The sequence below is a fragment of the Prionailurus bengalensis genome, chromosome B4, assembly GCF_016509475.1.
Source record: "Prionailurus bengalensis isolate Pbe53 chromosome B4, Fcat_Pben_1.1_paternal_pri, whole genome shotgun sequence".
Lineage (NCBI taxonomy): Eukaryota > Metazoa > Chordata > Mammalia > Carnivora > Felidae > Prionailurus > Prionailurus bengalensis.
This window is the reverse complement of record NC_057358.1, coordinates 83,868,172-83,884,830: the sequence shown is the minus strand read 5'-3', so window position 1 is coordinate 83,884,830 and position 16,659 is coordinate 83,868,172. Positions and strand designations below refer to the sequence as shown.

Sequence of the window (16,659 nt, the reverse complement as noted above, 5' to 3'; positions counted from 1 at the left end):
GCGGCAGGTCTAGGTCCCTTTCACGTGGAGGCCCTGATTCTCCAGGATTCTAGGCCGAGGGATCACCCAGCACAGCAGCCTGACACAGGAAAGGTGAACGCAGGGTCGCAGGGGCAGTGACAGGTGCAGATGCAGGGGCATAGTTTGGGAAGGCAAAACGAAAGGAAGAGGGGAAAGTAGCAAAAGAGAGTCAAACAGGAACGCCTGGCCCGTCTGTCTTTTGGCTCAGAGACCCTGGACTCCCACGCTCCATTTCCACTTTACTTCTTAGTGGCAAAAACTCACTCCCTTCCTCAGAAGCTCAGTGTGAGAGAGTATGAATGAGGAGGAAGTAAGGACCCTGGAGAGCATGAAATCACCAGAGGGAAGCATGGGCCGGTGGGAAGTTCATTTCCAGCCTGTGGCGGAAGGTGGTCAAGGTGTCAGCAACTCCCCGCAGCAAATCCCAACACTAAGTAATCCACTGAATTCTTTTTATCATGGGCTGCATCTTTGGCCTTGTGGGAAATATAAAGGGTGTAGTGGATGGAATGACAAAAACTTCAAGCCCTCCAGGCTGTGCAGAATAGGATTCTAGAAGGAGACTCCCCGGGGTGGTGGGGGGTTGAAGGGGAGCTGCTGCCCTTTTCCATCCATGCCACCTTCCCGGCTCACCTTGGGTATCCTCACCTGGATTCCTGCTGTCCCTCCCCATCCCCTCCTGGTTGCTATCTGCCACACATCCCACTCGCCTCCTTTTGGTTGCCTTAGCACAGCTGGGGCAGGCCGACTTTCTCCATGGGAGTTTCACCAAAAGCCAAAGGAAAGCAAAAACGAATTTACTGTTGAAGGTACAAGATGATTGAATCTAGCCATGTTTCCAGAACTCAGCTTTCTGATGATGTTGAGTCCATCCCTATCAAATCAAAGAGAACTTTCCTGCCCCAGTCTCTGCCCGCTCCCCTATTCTGAAAGATTTCCAATGGAGCTTCAGATCAGCTTTTGGGATTCCTTCTAAGGCTCTTGCCTCCAAGAACCATCTGGTCTCTTCAGAACTCAGGAGCTGGTTGAAGTTATTGAGCACTTCCTGTGGGCCAGGTGCTGTGCTAAGAGCATGACACACACACTAGATTTCATTCAATACTCAAAACCACCATCGGAGGCCAGTGCAATCATCCAGAACTTACCCGGGAGGAAGCAGCACTTGAAAAGTTAAGTAACCAAAACAAATAAACAAAAACTAAAGTAGCTGGTTCAACGGCCCCACTGACAGTAAATAAAGGAGTGAGGATTGGAACTCAGAATTCTGATTACAGATGCACTTGAGGCAGGGTCTCAGGTCTTGCACAGTAAAGCATTCCTCCCCATAACAGATAAAAATGGATCTGGGGAAGCAGGATTTCACAAGTCCACCTGCTTACATTTCTTTTTTATTTTTATTTTTTTTAACACTTATTTATTTTTGAGACAGAGAGAGACAGAGCATGAATGGGGGAGGGTCAGAGAAAGAGGGCGACACAGAATCTGAAACAGGCTCCAGGCTCTAAGCTGTCAGCACAGAGCCCGACACAGGGCTTGAACTCATGGACCGCGAGATCATGACCTGAGCCGAAGTCGGCCGCTTAACCGACTGAGCCACCCAGGCGCCCCAAAAGATTTTTTCTTTTTCTTTTTTCTTTTTTTCTTTTATTTTATTTAAAAAAAAATTTTTTTTTCAACGTTTATTGGGACAGAGAGAGACAGAGCATGAACGGGGGAGGGGCAGAGAGAGAGGGAGACACAGAATCGGAAGCAGGCTCCAGGCTCTGAGCCATCAGCCCAGAGCCTGACGCAGGGCTCGAACTCACGGACCGCGAGATCGTGACCTGGCTGACGTCGGACGCTTAACCGACTGCGCCACCCAGGCGCCCCAGATTTTTTCTTTTTAATGTTTATTTTTCAGAGACAGGGAGAGACAGCATGTGAACAGGGGAGGGGCAGAGAGAGAGAGGGAGACACAAAATCCATAGCAGGCCCAGGCTCTGAGCTGTCAACACAGAGCCTGCTGCAGGGCTCAAACTCACAAGAGATCGTGACCTGAGCTGAAGTGGGATGCTTAACCAACTGAGCCACCCAGGTGCCCTTACATTTCCATATAAAACAATTTAAGCATAACATGCAAAATAAGCACCAGTCCCAATTCAGAAAGAAGACGGTTGGTCTCAGACAACTTCCTTCAACAATCGAATCTCTTAGTTTGCACTTCTGGAGACCTGGGAGTTCAGTGCCCTCTATCTTACCTTGTGAGTGCAGTCTTTGGCAGAAAGACTATATATATATATATATCTCAGAGATGTAAAGAAGGGGGGGGCAGTGAGGGGCCCAACATCTGTACTTGGCAACAAGGAAGAGATGGAGAGACCTACCCAGACCCACCTGCCCTTGGCATAGTAGGAAGCTGGCATGTGTGGGCAGCAATGCCCTCTTTGGGCGTGGTGAAGGGTAGAGTCTTTACTGGAAGAAATGAAGCGGTACGGCCAGGTGGGCACGGGGTGTGGGTGGCAAACACAAGCTGCAGCACGCTGCTGGGAGAGAGTTCAGCAGGAGGATTCCCCTGGTGGGGGAACTCCGCGGTGTGCACTTGGCTTTGGGGTATACAGGGGGAGAAGAGAAGGAACAGAAATGGGTGAGGAAAAGTGTTGCAGTCCTTGGCAGGCCAGTGGGCTTTGTTTCTCTGTCCTGGCCTCTTCCCACGTGCCCCAGTGCCCACTGAGGCCACCTAGGGCGTGCGGAGCACAGAATGGTTTCAGAGAGAGTGCACTCCACCCTGAGAACAGTCAGCCTCATGCCTACTAGAGCTCCCACCCCACCTCCCCCTAAGAAAAAGAAGACGAAAAAAAAAAGATTCACGGATGGTCCAGTTCTTTATTTGGAAACCTGATTGTTCAAGAACATGGTGGGTGGTTCTGTACCCCACCCTTTTCAGTGGGATTGTGTCAGAGGTGGTGGGCAACTCTCTCCCATTTCCTCAGAGACAGAGGGGGAAGCACCTCAACTCAGAAGTATGGATTATAGGGAACAGTGTGGGAAGGGAGAGGAGTGGGAAATCCCAAGCCAATCCAAGGGAAGGGGGTGACCCTGAGGAGCAGTTCGGGCAGGGGGTGGGGGGCCTGCTGAACTGCCCCACTCTTCTTGCTCTCCCTGCCCTCCTCCACGCAAGAGATCTCACCAACTCTCCAGGTAGGGAGGGGAAAGGAACCAACAAGTTAAGGGGCTGGTACCAGGGCCGGCTGGAGAAAGGAAGGGGTTGTGGGGAGGAGCCTGGGAGAGCAAACCCGGCAGGCCCAGTTGGTCTTGGGCAGGTCTGAGCAGCAGCCGTGTGCTCCTGCCACGCCCCCCCCCCGGGGGTGGGGGTGCAGGATCGGCTGGATGCCAGGGTCCGAAGCTCAGCTCTGCCGTTTAGCCTTCAGGGCCCAGGTGGCTGGTGGGGGAGAAGGCAGGGCCAGTCTAGGCAGGCCCGGGACTCCCTGGCCAGCAGACGGCAGCGGTGGTCTCAGAAATCAAACTCGTCCAGGTCTCCCGTGCCCTCCCCGCCGCCAGAGCCCCACACGCGGCGGTAATTGCTCTCCAGCTCCTTCTGCCGTTGCCGCTCTTTCTGCGCCTCCTCTGCTCCCTGCACCTGCGCGGAGGGTGTGCCTTGAGTGAGGTCGCTGCTGGGGAGCCAAGGGCGCCCTGGGCTCTGTACGATCCAAGGACACGGGCGGCTCCGGGGAAGGCAGGGACCCGGAGCCCGCGCTTCGCCAGCGGCTCCGGCCGAGGACAAACCCTCCCGGCCGCCAGAACCGCCAGCCTCGAATCACAGAAGGACAGAAGGTGGCGGCGAGGCTGGGGCTAGCCAGCGTGGCCGGAGCCGCGCTCTCAGCTCCAGGGCGCGCTAGAGCAGGGCCAAGGCTTGGAGATCCGGGACTGGGGGCGGGCGGCCTCTCACCAAGATATTGAAGAAAATCTCCTTGAGGTTTCTTGTGTCCTCGTCAGTTAGCCAGCGTGCGTCCTCCTCTGTCCCTTCCGCGCCGGGTCGCACGATTTTGATTTCAATTTTCCCTGGAAAGGAGCCACGTGGGCAGTGAGAGGCGAGGAAGGGTGGGAGCCTCGGTGCAGGGCCTCTGCCCCCCAGGCGCCCAGCCAGGTTTCCACCGGGACCCAGCCCCTCCACCTCGGGCAGCAGGCCCTGCCAACAGCTCTTGGGCCAGCCAGCCCCAGGGCCCACCTTCCGCCGTGAGCCCCTCCCTCTCCAGCAGCTCTTTCACCAGCCCCTCGATTTGTTTCAGCTGTGGGTTTTCCCGTTTCATCTCGAGGACAGTCAGATCCTGATTGGGGCCTCCGTGTCGGAGCTTGGTGACCCGGACCCGGACTCTGTGCTCAGGATCCTCCTCTTAGAGGGGGAGACACACAGGGAGACACAAAGCAGAGCCGTGACTCCAGGTTAGGGGCTGTGGTGGTCACCTCTCCCTAAGCCACCAACGGGTTTCGGCAGTTTTCCACCTCAAACGCATACATGAACCAGGGTTCAGAATAAATTAGTGCCCCCCGCCCAAGCCTATAAAGCTCCCTCCCCCGGCTACAGCCTCCCTCTTCCCTCCCGAACCAATAATTCTGCCTATCCCCTACAGGAAAAATGGCTGTATTTCCTGAAGCAAAAATCAAGCCACCTGGGCCAACAAAGAAGTTTTGTTTTAAGAAGCAGGTTCAGAAACTGTGGCTTGGTACTCCACATGCTGGTACTCGAAAGACATTCCAGTGTTTATAGAGATAGTGGGATGGAAGGTTGAAAACAGAACCTTCTGTTTGGAATGTCTGATCTCACAGGACCCTGTGGAATGGACATAAGGGGGTACAGGAAGACGGAATAACTTCAAGTCTGTCCAGGCAATTGGCTTACGAATAGCTGGGCTTGCCCTATCCACACCCAACCAGCTGGGGCCTCTCGCGGTGCGAAGTCCTACTGTTGACAGGCTGCGTCCTTCACAGGTGTGTGGACTTCAGCACACAGGCTCATTCACAGTCATTCCATGAATATCTACAGACCACCCACCATGTGCCAGGAAAGTGCCAGGCAGTGGGTGCACAGGAGCAAACCAGAAAACAAGACAGACATGCTCTTAAGGCTGCTTCCCAAGAGGATGAATAGAAGGTGGCCAGGCAAAGGGATGGAGGCAGTGAGAACAGCGTTCCAGAAAGAGGGAAGAGAGTAAGCACTCTCAGAAGGGAAAGAGCAGGATGCCCTCCAGGGTGCGTGGGCCTGGGCCCAGGGACAAAGACAATGGGCTTGACTGCCCCTCCCTGTCTGACAGCTCTTACCTGCTGGTTGGGGGGAGGGGAGAGGCTTTTTGGGGACAACCCTCCTTTTCCTGTGCTTCTTCACCAGCTCTGGACTCTGTTTTTCCTCCAGCCTTTTGATGAGTTTGTTGAGAGTGGATGTCAGGGCCAGCATTGCCCGATCACGCTCGGATTCCTTCTTCAACCCGTCTGGGTCCAGCTCCTTCTCTGTCTGGAATGCCCAACAGGAGTGGAGAGTCAAGGGTCTGGGGAGTGAAGGTCAGTGGTCCGTGCTCTACTGGAGAGTAATAGCTAAGTCTCATGCCTCTCTTTGCTCCCCCTTTCTTATTGTCCCCTTTCTTTTATTAAGTAAACAACTGCCAGCTGAGGGTGTCCCGTCCCAGGCCCTGCGCTGTGTGGATGCTGACCTTTGCTCCCCTGCAGCCCCTCGGCCTGTCCCTCCCCACGGGAGCGGCCAGCTGCGGAAGCGTCAGGGTGAGAACTGTGCTCACCTCCCGGATGATGTTCTCCAGTTCCCGCTCCATGCCAGCCTTCACCTCTGAGCGGAGCCTGTCTCGGTCTGACGGGAGCAGTATCCCTTCCAGTTCCTTCTCAAACTCTCCCAGTAACTGCTGTTCATCCTCATCTTCGTCTTCATCCTCCTCCTCCTCCTCCTCCTCTTCTACCTCGTTCTGATGATCTGCGTCACTCTTCGCCTTCACCTCTGCTTCCTTTTGAGGGACGTCTGTGGCATCATCTGCAGGCTGCTCTTGGCCTCCATTTGGCTTCCCCTGGGTGGACGGGAATCAGGAGAAAGAGGTGGACGGTTGGGGTTTCCGCAGAGACGCAAGGGCGGCAGACCCACGGTGGCTGGAGTGTGGTAAGGGGCACTCAGGGGGAGAAAACAAAGGGAGTCCACAACCCGCTGGGCTGCCTTCAGGCCCAGGTCAGAGGCGGTTCCCTAAGTGCTCCCAGCAGGGGGGCAGTCTCTCCCCCTCCCTTGAGCCGGGCCTATACCTTTTTTGTTCCACCTTTCAGCTCCTCTATCAATCGAATCAAGTCCGCAGGACTCCGGATGACTTTGACCTGCACGTTGTTCTGAAAATCTGAGATGAAAGGGCAGGAATGGACCAGTTGTGTCCTAAATTCTATTTTGATTTCCTAAGGTGAGGAGAGGAGGGGACCAAGGAAGGACATGGTCCCTGCCTCCAGGACTACTTGTCTGTAGTGAGATGGGGGACGACATAGCCACCCCCCCACCCCGAGAGCACTGGCCTACGGTGGACCCACAGTGGGGAGAGGAGGATACTAACAAGCAAAGTCACACATGCACGGCCGAGGCCCTGCTGGCAATCACTCCAGTTTTTAGGACCACAGAAGAGACTCTCGGGCCACAGGCTCCACTTCCCCAGATACTGTTCTCCCCTTTCCACAAATACAAACCATTTATTGTCCACTCTGTTCCAGGCATTCTGCCGTGAGCTACAGACTCGTTCTCATTTAACCTCACCTCAACCCTATAAGGTAGGGATTATTACCCGCTGGTAATAGATGAGGAAACTGAGGTTAAGGGAAACCACCCAGGATTACAAAGTCAGCAAGTGGTGGAACCACTGTGTTCTGTTATCTCCCCAGAATAGAATTGTTGCCGGGAAATAGTATCACCTCCTGTAAAAATGAATTCACTGCTGGCCTGGCAGCCCAGCCTCCCCCCCATCCCCCAGTGGTTAGTTCCACCCCATGCCCACCCCCAAATACATTCAAGCAGTCAAAGACACACGGAGGGCTCGCTCACCATGAGGAGGGCCCGGAGCTGGGTCTGCTGCCTCAAGATTTGGTTCCTGCTCCTGATGTGGAGACAAGGGTAGAGTCAAGTACACACGCTTGTTTATGCCTACCACACGCTGAAGGCAGTGGTTCTGGGTTTAGCCTGGCCTCCCTAGAAAGGGGTACGTCATCTCATAATGACCTCAGCTCACCCAGGGTCAGCCTTATTGGAGAAATGGTTGGGAAGCTGGCTCTCACCTCAGCCTGAGCCTCCTCCCCACCAGCGGCCTGGTCCTCTGGCTCACGAAGCATCTTCCAGAAATCTGATTCCTTACCGTCATCCTTGGTTGGACGTGCACCTGGGATACAGAGAACAGGGAGGAATCTGAAAGGAGGGGAGAAACGGAAGGGAGCAAATAGAATGGGGTACACTCCCCTCTGCTATTACTAAGGAATCAGGGCCCATAGTACTTCCCCCGCCCCTGACCCCCAACAGTCAGTATAGGATGGTAAGACTGGGGAAAGGGAAGAAATGGAGAGAAGTTTCATGGAACAGGGGCTCCAAGGTCCTACCTGCTCTCCTTGGGGGCACTGCTCCCGGCTTGGCCTCGCTCCACATTTGTGGCTCTAGGTCGTGCAGTTCCTCTATGACTTTGTCTCCATACTGCTTTGAGTCTACTGAAAAACAGTGTGTAGGCAGGACAAGGCCACATGCCTCTGGGCTCTCAATACCGTATCTTCTGCTTATCCGTCCCCACGTCTCTCCTTCCTCTCCCTGGTCTTCTAATTACTCACCAGCTTGCCTCTGAATGTAGGCCATGTACTCCTCAGGCTGCAGAGCAGGGTGACACAGGATGGCCTGGGGAGCAGCACTGGGTGGGGGCCGGAGGAGAGGGTGGGGGCAGAGCCGAGGAGTCCGAATGGTCAGCACATAAGAGCAGGACAGGGGCTCATCCACTCGATCAATGTAGTCCCCAGAAATACCAGCACCCTCGTCACAGAGGAACTGCCAGGACAGAGGGGGTAAACAAATAATAATTACCACTAATAATTAGCTTTAGTTCTCAGAGCAGCTGCCTTTTGTTAAGCATTTACTGTGTGTCTGGTACTGTGCATACATTGGGATATGACATTTTACATACATTAGTTCGTTGAATTATCACACCAACCTAGTGAGGGAGGGATTAGTATCTCAACTTTGTGGCTCGAGAAACTTAGGTTTGATGCAGATAAGGGACTTGGTCAGGTTGACCACTAGTAAGTGGTCAAAAATAGGAACCGAATTCAGGCAGCTTCACTGTAGGTAACCAGACAATTTTTGTTTCACGTTCTTCCTTTATATAAATACAGTATATCTATCTATCTATCTATCTATCTATGCAATTGTATATATGCAGTGTGTATATATATATACATATATATATATATATATATATATATATGGGGGGGCATATATGTGTGTGTGTATATGTGTATATATACACACACATTTGACCCTTGAACAATGCAGGGGCTAGGGACACTGACCCTCATGCAGTCAAAAATCTGCATATGACTTCTGACTCCCCCCAAATTTAACCACTAATAGAGCCACAAGAGATCACTTTTTACTGTGATATGCAATTTACCGGAGACAAATTGCTCACACAGAGACGAGAGAAGATTCCGCAGAGACTAGAGAAGATTCGCATCATGGACTTTTAAGCAGATACAACACTTGAGCTCATCACAATAGCAACAGGAGGTGGCTACAAAATTGCTACAGTAGTACAATGTTTACTACAGTTTATTTTACGCCCTTGTGATTTACCACTGCATCCTTAGGGTTGTTTACATTTCTCTCCACTGTGAATGGCGCAAAAAAAAAAAAAAAAAAAAAACAAACTAAACCCAAAGCAAGCAGAGGCAAGTTAATACAGATTAGAACAAAAGTAAGTGAAATAGAGAATAGAAAAACAATAAAGAAAAATCAATGAAACTAAAAGCTGTTTTGAAAAGATCAATAAGGGACAAAACTTCCTCTAGACTTACCAAGAAAAGAAGACTCAAATTAGTATAATCAGGAATGAAAGAGGGGATGTTACTATTAACCTTACAGAAATAAAAAAGGATTATAAAGAAATACTATGAACACCTACATGGCAGCAAATCAGATAACTTAGATGAAATGGACAAATTTCTAGAAAGTCACCACTACCAAAACTGGCTCAAGAAGGAATAGACATTATGAATAGACTTATAACAAGTAAAGAGACTGAATTAGTAATCTAGAAACTACTCACATAGAAAAGCCTGGGCCAGATGGGTCTACTGGTGAGTTCTACCAAATACTTAAAAAACAATAAATACCAATCTTGTTCAAAATTTTCCAGGAAAAAAAAAGAAAAGAAAAGGAGGGAATATTCCCCAATGCATACTACAAAGCCAGTGTTATTACCCTGATACCAAATCTAGACAAATATATCATAAGGAAAGGAAACTATAAGCCAATATCTCTTATGAATAGAGACCCCAAGTCCTCAACAAAATACTAGTTAGCCAAATTTAGCAACATATAAAAAGGGTTATACACCAGACCAAGTGGATTTATCCCAGGAGTGCAAGGTTGGGCTAACACACACAAAAATCAATTAATGTAATTAATATATCCCACTAACAGAATAAGGGACAAAAACCACACGATCATCTCAATGGATACAGAAAAAGCATTTGACCAAAATGTGACTCCTCTTCATGATTAAAACATTCAACAAACTTGAAATAGAAGAGAATATCATCAACCTGATAAAAGGCATCTATTAAAAATCCACACCTAACATTACACTTAATGGTAAAAAGCTGAACGGAGTCTCCCTAAGACCAGGAATAAGACAAGGTTGTTTGCTTGTGCCACTTTCACTCAACACTGGGTTGGAAGTTTTGACCAGGGAAATAAGGCAAGAAAATGAAATAAAAGGCATCTATGTCGGAAAGAAAAACGTAAGACTATCTCTACTTACAGATGGTCTTAGAGACAGAAAATCCTAAAGAATCTACTAAAGTACTAGAGCTAATTTACAAGCTCCATAAGGTTGCAGGATATAGGAATCAACTATTTCTTTTTTTTTTTTAATTTTTTTTTTTTAACGTTCATTTTTGAGACAGAGACAGAGCATGAACAGGGGAGGGGCAGAGAGAGAGGGAGACACAGAATCTGAAACAGGCTCCAGGCTCTGAGCTGTCAGCACAGAGCCCAACGCGGGGCTCGAACTCACGGACCGCGAGATCGTGACCTGAGCCGAAGCTGGACGCTCAACCGACTGAGCCACCCAGGCGCCCCAGGAATCAACTGTATTTCTATATACTGCAATGAACAATTCAAAAATGAAGAAAGTAACAAAAAGAAAATAATCCCATTTGCAATAGCGTCAGAACAATAATGAGGAATAAATGTAGCAGCAGGGCACCTGGGTGGCTCCATCAGTTAAGTATCCGACTCTTAATCCCAGGCAGGTTCCACACTGTCAGCGCAGAGCCCCACGTGCGGCGGATCCCACCAACCGTGAGACCATGACCTGAACTGAAATCAAGAGTCGGATGCTTAACCAAATGAGCCACGCAGGTGCCCCAGGCGTCCAATTCTTGATTTTGGCTAAGGTCATGATATCATGGGGTTCATGAGACTGAGCTGAGAGCGTGCAGGCTGCTTGGGATTCTCTCTCTCTGCCCCTACCCCACTCTCTCTCTCTCTCTCTCTCTCTCAAAAATAAATAAACTTTTAAAGAAAGAAAGAAATGGGGCACCTGGGTGGCTCAGTCGGTTAAGTGTCTGACTTTGGCTCAGGTCATGATCTCACGGTTCATGAGTTCGAGCCCCATGTCGGGCTCTGCACTGACAGCTTGGAGCCTGCAGCCTGCTTCGGATTCCATGTCTCCCTTTCTCTCTGCCCCTCCCCCGCTTGCACTCTGTGTCTCTCTCTCTCTCTCTCTCAAAAATAAATAAAAACATTTAAAAATTTCATTAAAAAATTATTAAAAAAAGAAATAAAGAAAAGAAAGAAATGTAGCAAAAGAAGTGCAAAACTTGTACTCTGAAAACGAAAACATTTTTTTAATGTATTTTGTTAAGTTTATCTATTTTGAGAGAGAGGGAGAGTGAGTGCATGCAAACACAAGCAGGGAAGCAGGGGAGGGGCAGAGAGTTGAGAGAGAGAGAGAGAGAGAGAGAGAGAGAGAGAGAGAGAGAGAGAATCCCAAGCAGGCTCTGCACTGTCAGCGTGGAGCCCGGTGTGGCTCCATGAGATCATGACCTGAGCCAAAATCAAGAGTCAGAACCTTAACTGACTGAGTCACCCAAGCACCCCGGCTATAACACATTTCTTAAAGAAGTTAAAAGTTAAAGACTGAAATAAAATGGAAAGATATACAAGCTCATAGATTAAAAAACTTAATATTGAATGTTAACATTAAGATGGCAATCCTCCCCAAACTGATCTTCACATTCAATGCAGTCCCCATCAAAATTCCAGCTGGCTTCTTTGCAGAAATTAACTGATCCTAAAATTCATATGAAAATTCAAGGGACTCCAAATAGCCAAAATAATCTTGAAAAAGAACAAAGTTGGAGAACTCACGCTGATTTTAAAACGTACTACAAAACTACAATGATGACAGTGTGATACTGACACAAAGATAGATACATAGCGCAGTGAGATAGAATTTAGAGTTCAGGGGCACCTGGTGGCTGAGTCAGTTAAGCGCCCAACTTCAGCTCAGGTCATAATCTCCCAGTCTGTGAGTTCGAGCCCCACATCGGGCTTTGTGCTGACAGCTCAGAGCCTGGAGCCTGCTTTGGATTCTGTGTCTCCCTCTCTCTCTGCCCTTTCCCCACTGAAGCGCTGTCTCTCTCCCTCTCTCTCTCTCTCTCAAAAATAAATAAACATTAAAAAAAAAATTTTTTTTTTTTAAATTTAGAGTCCAGAAATTAACCTTCACTTTTATCATCATTGATTTTTTTGAAAGGTTACCAAGGTAATTCATTGATGGGAATCATCTTTTCAACGAATGGTGCTGGGTCAACTGGAAATGAAGTTGAAGCCCTATCTCATACTATATACAAAAAATGATAACTCAAAATGGATCAAATACCTAAATGTAAAACTATGAAAGTTTTAGGAGAAAATACAGTTATAAGTCTTCATGGCCTTAGATGAGCTAATGGTTTATTTGATATGACATCAAAGGCACAAGTAACAAAAAACAGATAAACTGGAATTCATCAAAATTAAAAGCTTTTGTGCTGCAAAGGACACCATCAAGAATGTGAAATGACAACCTGAGAATGGGAGAAAACATTTTCAAATCATGTATCTGATAAAGGATTTGTGGTTTTTGTTTGTCTGTTTTGGGAGAGAGAGAGGGCACAAGTGAGTGAGGAGCAGAGAGAGGGAGACAGAGAAACCCACGAGGGACAGAGAGAGAGGGAGAGAGAGAGAATCCCACGCAGGCTCCGCACTGTCAGCGCAGAGCCCAAAGAGGGACTTGAGCTCAGGAACCATGAGATCATGACCTGAGCCAAAGTTGGATGCTTAACCGACTGAGCACCCAGGAGCCCCTTGACAATAGATTTGTATCCTGGATATACAAAGAAACCTTGTAACTCAATAATTAAAAGACAAATAATGCAATTAAAAAATAGGCAAAGTATCTGAATAGACATTTCTCCAAAGAAGATACACAAATCGCCAATAAAGCACTCGAAAAGATGTGCCACGTCATTAGCCATCAGGGAAATGCAAATCAAAACCACAATGAAACGCCACTTCAGACTCACTAGGAAGGCTATAGTTTAAAAGACAAAAACAAATGTCGATGAGGATGTGGAGAAACCCTCAAATACTACTAGTGGGACTATAAGATGGTTCTACTGCTTTGAGAAAAGTCTGGCAGTTCCTTCAAAAGTTAAACATAGAATTACCATATGACCCAGCAATTCTACTCCTTCCTTGGTATATACCAAGAGAAACGAAACCTACGTCCACACAAAACCTTGATCCCAAAGGTTAAAAGCAGCATTGTTCGTAATAGCTAAAAGGTGAAAATAACCCAAACGTCCATCAAGCGATGAATGGATGAACAGCGTGTGCAACAGTACTTGGGAATAAAATGTAAGGAAGTACCGGTACATGCTACACATGGATGGTCCTAGAAAACACGGTGAGTGAAAGAAGCCAGACACAAAGGTCACACGTTAGAGGATCCCAGTCACAGGAAATGTCTAGAACAGGCGGATCTGTAGAGACAGAAAGATGAGACGCTGTCTAGAGTGGAGGGTGGGGTTGAGGAAACGCTGGAGTGGAGAGTAACTGCCAAAGAATAGGGGCTTTATTTTAGGGTGGTGAAGAGGTTCTAAAAGGAACGGTGGTGCTGGTGGCACACCTCCGTGAGTATGCCACAAACCCCCGAACTGCACACTCAACTGCATGGGATGTGAATTCGATCTCGATAAACCGTTACTGAAAAAAATAAAAGAAAGTAAGTACACAACTTCAGATGAAAGAAAAGGCGGCATGTTTAAGACCAAATGAAACGGGGGCGCCAGGGTGGTTCAGTTGGTTAACGCCTGACTTCGGCTCAGGTTACGATCTCATGGTTTGCGAGTTTGAGCCTGGGGTTGGGCTCTGTGCTGACAGCTCGGAACCTGGAGCCTGCTTCGGATTCTGTGTCGCCCTCTCTCTGCCCCTCCCCCACTCACACTCTGTCTCTATCAAAAATAAACAAATATTTAAAAAAAAATTTTAAAAAGACAAAATGAAGCAAAAGAAAGTAGAGAAAAAGAAGAACAGATGGAACAAAATAAAACAGAAAATTAAATGTTAGACATAAATCCAAATATATATACGTACATAAAATAAATGGTTAAAATTCCTAAAAACACAACTAATTATATGTTGTTTATAAAACAAACTGAAAACATAAGAATATAGAAAGGATAAAAGTAAAAGGATGAAAAAAATACAGGGGAGTCTGGCTGGCTCAGGTCGCTTAAGCGTCCAACTCTTGATCTCAGCATCATGAGTTCAAGCCCCACATTACACAAGGTGTGGAGCTACTTAGGAATATATATAGTAAACAACTCAATGAAAGTTGTTACAGTTATATTACCACATAAAAGATGTTAAGTAAAACAATTTAAGACCAAAAAGGTCAATTCATAATGTTAAAAGTTCAATTTATTAAAAATAGATCTACCCTATGACCCAGCAATAGCACTGCTAGGAATTTGCCCAAGGGATACAGGAGTGCTGATGCACAGGGGCACTTGTACCCCAATGTTTAGAGCAGCACTCTCAACAATAGCCGAATTATGGAAAGAGCCTAAATGTCCATCAACTGACGAATGGATAAAGAAATTGTGGTTTATACACACAATGGAATACTACATGGCAATGAGAAAGAATGAAGTCTGGCCATTTGCAGCAATGTGGATGGAACTGGAGGGTATTATGCTAAGTGAAATAAGTCAGTCAGAGAAGGACAGATAACATATGTTTTCACTCATATGTGGATCTTGAGAAACTTAACAGAAGACCATGGGCAAGGGGAAGGGGAGAAAAAGATACAGAAAGGGAGGGAGACAAACCATAAGAGACTCTTAAATACTGAGAACAAACTGAGGGTTGATGGGGAGTGGGGGGTGGGGAAAGTGGGTGATGGGCATTGAGGAGGGCACCTCTTGGGATGAACACTGGGTGTTGTATGGAAACCAATTTGACAATAAATTATGTTTCATATTTTAAAAAAGCTCAATTTATGAAGAAGATAATTTAAATTGTATGTCATTCTTGGGGCGCCTGGGTGGCTCAGTTGGTTGAGCATCCGACTTTTGATTTCCGCTCAGGTCATGGGGTCATAGGATCGAACCTCACCCTGGGCTCTGTGTTGAGTGTGGAACCTGCTTAAGATTCTCTCTCTCCCTCTGACCCTCTTTCCCACTCATGCTCTCTCTCTAAAGTTAAAAAAAAAAAATTGTATGTAATTCTTTATCTTTCTTATTATCTGTCTCTCCCAACTAAAGCAGGAATTTTTATCTGTTTTGCTCACTGAAATATCTGTAACAACTACTCCAGTGCCTGGCATGAAGAAGCCCTCAATAAACATTTGTTGAATAAATTAATACATACCCCCAAGGTACATAATGCAACAAGTGATAGAATAATAATGAATACACTGAAAGCAGAGTAAGGAATAACAGATCAGTCTACAAGTGCATAATTACATCAGAAGACAAATCAGTAAGGATACAAAAGATTTGAACAGCATGGTTAACAATCATGAACTGAAAGACAGACATACAGTAAACACTGTAGCTAATAATAGGTACACGTTTTCAGGCACAAAGAAACATTCAGAGAAACAGACATACGCTGGAACATTCAACAAGTCTCAACAAACTTAAAGGACTCACATAGTACAACCATCAAATAATCTATGTAATTATGAGATATAGAAGATAACCAGAGAAACTTGAAGATACTGAATATTTCATAATAATAAGGAATTACTGGTAATTCTTTAGTGTGATAGGGTATGGAGTTATGTTTTTCAAAGAGTTTTAACCTTTTAGGGACACCTACAGAAATATTTATTGGTGAAATGATATCTACAATTTATTTCCAAGTAGTTTGGGAACAGAGGAACTAGTAGAGGGAGGTGGGCAGGAAAATAGATGAAGTGAGACTGGCCATATTTGTTGAAACTAGATGATCCCAGGGGGTCATTGTACAATTATCTCTGATGTTCTGTGTTTTTAGCCTTCCGCAATAAAAGTTTTGCAAAGAGAATCTTAAATATATATAACCTGTACCCAGCAATTATACTTTTAAGATATATTTACACACGAACTATGTATAACATAATAAGCTTTTGTAGTAACAAAAAATATGGAGGGAAACTATTTACTCAGTCCATTTATGATGACAAAATGATGCAACATTCATACAATGGAATATTGTGCAGATGTAAAAACAAAGAATAAAGCTCTAGATGGATGGCCATTGAAAGATCTTTAAGAATTATTGTCAAGATATAGAAAAACAAGGTGCAGGACGTGTGTTTAATATACTAAATATTGTGTGTAAAAAAGAGAGAAAAAGCAATAAGCTTCTCTAGTCCTAACCGCTTGTGAACCCCGGAGAAAGGCTGGAAACACACATGAAGCACTCAGAAAAAGGTGACCTGTATGGGTGGGAAGCCACAATGGGAACTGAGCAGGTGGGAGAGCAGTTGGGGAGCGAGAATTTTCATTGTGCACCTTTCTATATCTTCTGGGTTGTGAATCATGAGAAAGCATGATCCATTTGAAATTTAGATGAAGAAATTTATAATGGCCACAAAAAGTTGTTGTGAGAAATACCTAAAGCAGTACCTGGAGGGAAATTTATAACAAACACTTATTAAAAAAAAAAAAAAAAAGAAGAGCTGAAAATGAAGGAATTAAGCATTCATTTCAAGAAGTTGAAAATAGAACGGTAAAATAAACTCAAGAAAGCAGAAGGAAGGGGGCGCGTGGATGGCTCAGTCAGTTAAGCTTCCGACTTCAGCACAGGTCATGATCTCACGGTTCATGAGTTTGAGCCCC

At 46.6% G+C, this 16,659-nt stretch overlaps 1 protein-coding gene across 4 annotated transcripts in view; it reads right to left on the bottom strand.

The window, feature by feature from the left end:
- Positions 1 to 2,866: 2,866 nt before the first annotated feature.
- The window catches only part of OS9 (OS9 endoplasmic reticulum lectin), a 30,827-nt gene continuing 17,034 nt past the window's right edge, over positions 2,867 to 16,659 (bottom strand). The window contains exons 6-15 of one of the 4 annotated variants that reach the window (XM_043564608.1): positions 7,837 to 8,047; positions 7,615 to 7,716; positions 7,300 to 7,400; positions 7,070 to 7,121; positions 6,292 to 6,380; positions 5,787 to 6,065; positions 5,317 to 5,506; positions 4,226 to 4,390; positions 3,947 to 4,059; positions 2,867 to 3,637 (exon numbers count right to left, since the gene is read on the bottom strand). In XM_043564608.1, the coding sequence (XP_043420543.1) occupies positions 3,512 to 3,637; positions 3,947 to 4,059; positions 4,226 to 4,390; positions 5,317 to 5,506; positions 5,787 to 6,065; positions 6,292 to 6,380; positions 7,070 to 7,121; positions 7,300 to 7,400; positions 7,615 to 7,716; positions 7,837 to 8,047 (1,428 nt within the window). In that variant the 3' untranslated portion in view covers positions 2,867 to 3,511. Of the gene's footprint in view, positions 3,638 to 3,946; positions 4,060 to 4,225; positions 4,391 to 5,316; positions 5,507 to 5,786; positions 6,066 to 6,291; positions 6,381 to 7,069; positions 7,122 to 7,299; positions 7,401 to 7,614; positions 7,720 to 7,836; positions 8,048 to 16,659 lie in introns of all 4 variants that reach the window. The other 3 variants (XM_043564607.1, XM_043564610.1, XM_043564609.1) reach the window with 3 other exon arrangements.